The 5,738-nt window shown below is 43.9% G+C and overlaps 1 protein-coding gene across 3 annotated transcripts; it reads right to left on the bottom strand.

Annotated features, from left to right (window-relative positions):
- Nucleotides 1–1,670: 1,670 nt before the first annotated feature.
- LOC103374842 (junctional adhesion molecule B-like) lies at nucleotides 1,671–4,836 on the bottom strand. Of its 3 annotated transcripts, none has more exons than XM_008304993.1 (3): nucleotides 4,754–4,836; nucleotides 3,123–3,467; nucleotides 1,671–2,670 (listed from the first exon to the last, which is right to left on the bottom strand). In XM_008304993.1, exons 1-3 carry the CDS (start codon nucleotides 4,824–4,826, stop codon nucleotides 2,528–2,530), a joined length of 561 nt encoding a protein of 186 aa, XP_008303215.1. In that variant the 5' UTR covers nucleotides 4,827–4,836; the 3' UTR covers nucleotides 1,671–2,527. The 3 variants fall into 3 exon arrangements, with proteins under 3 accessions (XP_008303215.1, XP_008303214.1, XP_008303216.1); XM_008304992.1 differs by having other exon boundaries at nucleotides 4,733–4,833; XM_008304994.1 differs by lacking the exon at nucleotides 1,671–2,670 and adding an exon at nucleotides 2,702–3,016 and having other exon boundaries at nucleotides 4,733–4,833.
- Nucleotides 4,837–5,738: the final 902 nt, after the last annotated feature.

Genomic DNA, 5,738 nt, shown 5'->3' with positions numbered 1-5,738 from the left:
TACTGGTCGACGATTGATAAAATAATGATCAGAGCTTTAGAGTTGAACAGTGAAGTGGGAGGGTGTTGCTCTCTGTTTCGTTTGCTGTGAAACAAAACTTTCTGTCATTCTTTAACTGATTCAAAGCAACTCTCAGAGAAAATCCCCTGCAGTCAAAGATCAGTTTCACTTTGAAGCTTTCGTTGACCGCAGTTCAACTTGGCAGACAGTCAGAACTCAGAAACAGCAGGACAGAGAGTCAACAGGCTGACTTTCACCAGAGATTTGCCTCCATATTTGAATTTCAAAACAGTTTAATGAGGCTACAGAGGTTGTTGTCTGCTCTGAGTTTTACTCTGTCGTTAGTGGAGTTAGTTTATGTCTCAATACTGAGCTGCTTTTCCCAGTTCATGTGGTCTGAAAACAGGAAACTGGTTCTTCCTGTTTGTGTTCGAATGCTAGAACTGAGTTACAGGAAGAGAAAGAGTGTCTCTGATGCTGCCAGCAGAGTAAACCGATCAGAAGGGTGTAACCATGAAGCATGTCTGACATGTCCAGGCTTTGCCTCTGGAAGCTGGCTGGATGAAACCAACAGCAGTCACAGATAATGAGCATCATGCTGCTGGCGTCTTTCTTATTGTCCAGGTTTTCTCTGTCGGACTCTGCACAAAGGCAGCTGTTAATGTGTCATGTGACTCTTCGTCACTCACAGCAAAGGGTTGCTTAATAAAGAGCTATACGGCAAAGTCTTCAAGTTTTCATTTAGGTTTAACAAACGTACAGCTGTGAGAAAGAGCCCTTGGTGGCTGGTCTCTGATGAGAGGAGGCCATGTGGTTCGACGGTGCTGCTAGTTTTGTAACCCACTCGACAGAAACTAACACGACACAGGTAGCTTTCTGACCAGGTCTGATGATAGTGACTGGTCACAGTGGGAGGTTACTCCTGTTACTGGGAGATACGACACAGAGGCGAAGCTGACTGGATCTCCTTCTGTCTCCCTGATGTGATGCTCAGCTGGTTCTACTGGATCCTGCAGTCTCTGGAGATGAAACAATGAAAGAGAACAAGCTTCGTAGTGTTGAAACCACCCAGAGAGAAGAGCAGCAGAGCCATGATCTACTGGTGTTGTGTAGCGACAGTGAAGTCGGTCCAGTGTGTGTTGTTCTGTTGGTTGTAGGTACAGGAAGGTTCAGACGGTTTGGGTCCAACTGGGTCAGTGTCTGTTTCTTACCGTTTACTGTCAGCGTTATCACAGAACCTTCTGTGTTACAGCCAAAGTCAACAAGTGACCAATGGGATGGCTGCTTTATGTCAGATGACATTTATCTGACTGAACTTCCTTCAATAAACGCTCTCAGGATGACTTCTCAGCTCTGCGTTTACCTGAGCAGCTGCCTGGGGCACAGCTCAGGTGTGGCGCATTGCGGTTGAGAGCTTTTGATGCCAACAACGATCACTGCAACAACCAACAGGTTTAACAAGTCACATGACTTCATGAAACACCACAGATAGGAACTGGCCCGTTGACTCACTGAAGCTGCACTTGAACAGCTGCTTCAGTGTTTAGTCTCCATGTCTGAATGTTCTGGATTAATCCACACCACTACAGAGTACTCTGCTAATTAAGATGTCACCAGAGATGATCCTTGTGAGTAATGGTTAAAGTAATTACACCGGAGACATCTAAATGTTCAGGGACACTCAAATGAGGCAGTTTTAATGTTTAGGTTGTTTGTGAAAGAAAGATACAATCTACAAAACCAATTAATATTATTTATTATAAACAGTATATCATGTAACAAAAATAAAACACTTTTGGATGTACTATCTTCAATACAAAGTGAAAACTCAATATTCACACTGAATTTAGTCAAGTGATGCAAAAGCTTGAGCCGATAAATTATCCATCCATCATCTATACACCACTTAATCCTCACTAGGCACGTGGGGGGGCGGAGCCTATCCCTGGTGAAAATGATTATGTTCACATACACAGATTACACTGTGAAACAAAAACAAATAAAAGTAGAAAAATAAAATATATGAAATAAAAAATAAGAGCATATGAATTTGAATTACACACAGGAATGAGAATATACAATCTGTGTAGAAGACAGCATAACTGAGTCAACCTCATCTGTGATGAAACTGTGATGAACAGCTGAGTGTTTCTTTGGTTCGTTAAGTTTTATAACATCCTCACATTATATGATTGTCATTTGAGTTGCACGAGTTCTCTGCAGGGAATTTCCGTTGTTACATTCACACTGACAACAGTTGTCTTTCACTGCATATCTAAATACTTGTGGCGCTATTCCAATGGACTTGATTCATGTGTCCTTTTTTCTTTTACATTAATCCTTTGTCTGATTCTTACTTATTTTTTGCAATATATGGCAATGCAACCAGATGAGCCACGACATTTGTGATTGTGTGCTGAATTGATGTTAAGCCTGCCGATTGATTGACTGATTGATCAATTATTGATTAACATTTGTGGTGAAGGGCAGGACACATAACAGTTCAGAACTTGGTGATGGAAAGTGTTTACACCAGCTGTTGCTCACCAGCTTCCTCCGCAGCAGGCTGCTCTGTGCGGCCTTTAAATTTCCACAGGACTGCAACCAAGAGTGCAACCAGAGCCACCAGAGGTGCTACCAGCGCCAAATGCTGCCGCCCACTGTGTCTCTCTGTGTCAGAGCAGAAAGAGGAAATAGCACAGAAGAGAACAGAGTTTCTTTATTGTCATTGCACAGTGTTCAACAAAATCAACCAGCAATGCTGTCAGTGATAACTTGGAAATGTGTAAATATGAAATATGGAAAGTGAGAAGAACACTGGTATGTATAAGTGTTTCTATGAAAACCTTAAAGACTTCCCATTTGGTACATCAAGAACTTTAACAACAGTAAGCGACATCGCACTTCTGGATGTTACAGTTTGCTGAATGTACACAAAAATGGCAGCTGCATGTAAACAAATGCAAACATGCAAGTAAATAAATAGAAGGTGCAAAGGTGTGGATACGTCACGAATCTGCAAATGTAACAGTGAGTAGATTAAATTAGGATTAAGTGTCATCAGACGTCTGATCTGAGATGTTTCACTGTCACATCAACGAGCAGCTTCGTGTCAAACTCACCCTCAACGTGCAGGTTGATGATGTAACTGAAGTCAGCGGCTCTCCTGCTGCGCTGTCTGCTGCTGGTGTAAAACGAACATTCATACTTTCCAGCATCACTGAAAGTGACGTTCTTCACAGTGACGGACACGTTTCCATTCTTCATCTGCGGATCGCTGAGCTGCACTCGATTTTTCAGAGATGGAATCTGGTAGGACTCATAACTGCGGTTTTCTCGGAAGAAGAAGACAAAACCCTCCGAGTCCTTGTCGAGCATCTTCCACTGCAATAGTGTGATGGAAGCATCTCTGGGACCCATACATGGAAGGATGGCATTGTCCTGAGTATTCACCGACACGTTCTGCTCTGAAAAAGGAAAAGTCCAAGTCTGTCATCAGTCTGTGAGCAGGTCACTTTTAAACAGCTCCATGGCTTGAACTGCAGATCTGTAGTCTCATCTGAAGGGCTGATGGTTGTTAAGGCTCCAGGAGCATGTCCTGTACTACATCAAAACCAACTGGGCTCTCTGTCTTGGTCTTGCTGCAATCGTTCTTATTTTGCTGACACTTTTGTTTTTTTCCTAATCCCACACTGTGCCCCCCCCCCCCCTGGAGGAGCCTAGTTTGGGAATTGCCTTTTTTCCTAATTTTTCTCTCTTGTTTTTCCTTTTTCCTCTAATTGATAAGGGCGCCGGTTTGGCTGGCAGACCCGACAGCTCCTGTCTCCCCCAGTTATTGTCTTTATGCTTCTTGGACAGGATGTAAGTCTAAATGAAATTTCTCTGTAAGGGATCAATAAAGGCTCTTATCTTATCTTCAGTTAAAATGTGAAATAAAGCTGATAATCCCTACGAGTGTGAAAATGAATATCTTCTACCTGTGGTTTCTCTAGCTCAGGCTAAAATGTCTCTGGAGCCTTACTCTCACACCCTGATAGCACAGAGTAATGCCAGCTAACCACTCCCTGATTAGATGCAGTTATTTTTAGCTTTCACCTGAAACATGCAGCTTCGTTTTTCTGCATCATGTCCTCTTCCCCGAGACACGTTTTTATTATTTTGAAAAACACCGTACTGATCCATGTCCACCAACTTCTGTCACACAGCAGCAACGAAATCCTCCACAGCCCCGCCCTCACTCACGCTTTTTTTTGTTTTGTCTCTGTCTTTCAACGATTTTATTTTTTGTTTTTAGAAACAGAAACTAAAAATTTTGCTCATCCCTTCTTGATCCCGATAAAGAAAAATGCCTTGAATTTAAATTTACATTTTTGAATTTTAAAATTAAAATCAAATAACCACTCGTTTTTTCTTGAACGGACAATCCAATGACCAGTGCATACACGGACCAGTCACGGAACAAAATGATTAACCAGGACAACAACAATGAAACACCTATGACCTGCCCACAGTGCGGGGCTGTGGCCTGGAGTTTCCCAGTGGGTGTGATGAGATCACAGGAGGTCAGACGACAAATGTCACAAAACGGATTTGTACAGCAACACAAACATCACATGTGACCAACAACACTGCCTTCTTCAGCACAACACACCAATATCCAAACTGAATCATCCGAACAGCAGCAAAGTCAGAAACGGAACAATTCCACAACAAAACTTCCTCCTGGAATTACCCGCAGACGCGCGCGGCTCACCTGCCGAGGAGCTGCACGAGGTCAGCACTGATAGGAGGAAGGCCACATATGGCGCAGATGTTCGGGCAGCCATTGGGCAGAGCAGCCTGCTGCGGAGGACGCTGGAGACAACACTGGATGGGACGCTGGCGCAGTGACTGCATTTATATTCAGAGACCAGAAGAGGGCGGGCACTCTGCGTCACGTGACAGAAAACAGCCTATTGGGACACACAAATGGGAGAAGCGCCTCCAAAAACAAAACAAAATGAAGACCTTAAGAGCACTCATATGTCAGTCCTGTAAGAACAGTGCTGTTTACTTCTTCCTCAGTGTAATACTCGGGTTCTGAACTTCCTTTGTACCAAGGACCCCTTACCAGACAGAAAAGACACCAGGAACCCCCTCACTTATGTTTTTACACTTCTGTAGTCTCAGTTCTGTGTGAAACGTGTCTGAACAATATTCAACATATACTGAAAATATTTGTACTATCTCATCAACATGGCACGTTCACCAGTTGTTGCCTTGATTTGGAGACCATAGTTTCATATTGATGTAAAGATTCCGTGACTTGGTGAAGACTAAAGGCTGCACGAGCCGCCACCTGGAGGTCACATGACCGCCGCTCTCCAGTCCCGTAGAACCGCAAACTTTCGCTTTTATTAGGAAAACCGTTCAGCGAAAAGTATTTCTGAAAACTTTTGAGAAACAGGCTGTGCAGCTGCTGAATCTGTCCTCATTTTAGTCCAACAAACGGCGAGTTTAGCTGTTTGACGAAAGTTTCGCGAGGCGTCGGACCTCCCCCGCTCGCGCCTCATTTGCATTAAGTAGAAGTCAAGCCCACTTTATGCAAATGAGCTGCAGGCGCAGCGCGCGGACGACGCTTCAGAACAGGAGGCGGGGCGGTTCACTACACAGTGAATGGAAGCTACAAATAGACGGATCCGGATCCTTGGTGCCGCAGTTGGTAGCACCGTTGCCTCACAGCTAGAAGGTCGCCGGTT

The sequence above is a fragment of the Stegastes partitus genome, unplaced genomic scaffold, assembly GCF_000690725.1.
Source record: "Stegastes partitus isolate 25-593 unplaced genomic scaffold, Stegastes_partitus-1.0.2 Scaffold2372, whole genome shotgun sequence".
In the NCBI taxonomy this organism is placed as follows: Eukaryota; Metazoa; Chordata; class Actinopteri; family Pomacentridae; genus Stegastes; species Stegastes partitus.
Note: the sequence above shows the minus strand (reverse complement) of the source record. Positions and strands in the feature narration are given on the sequence as shown.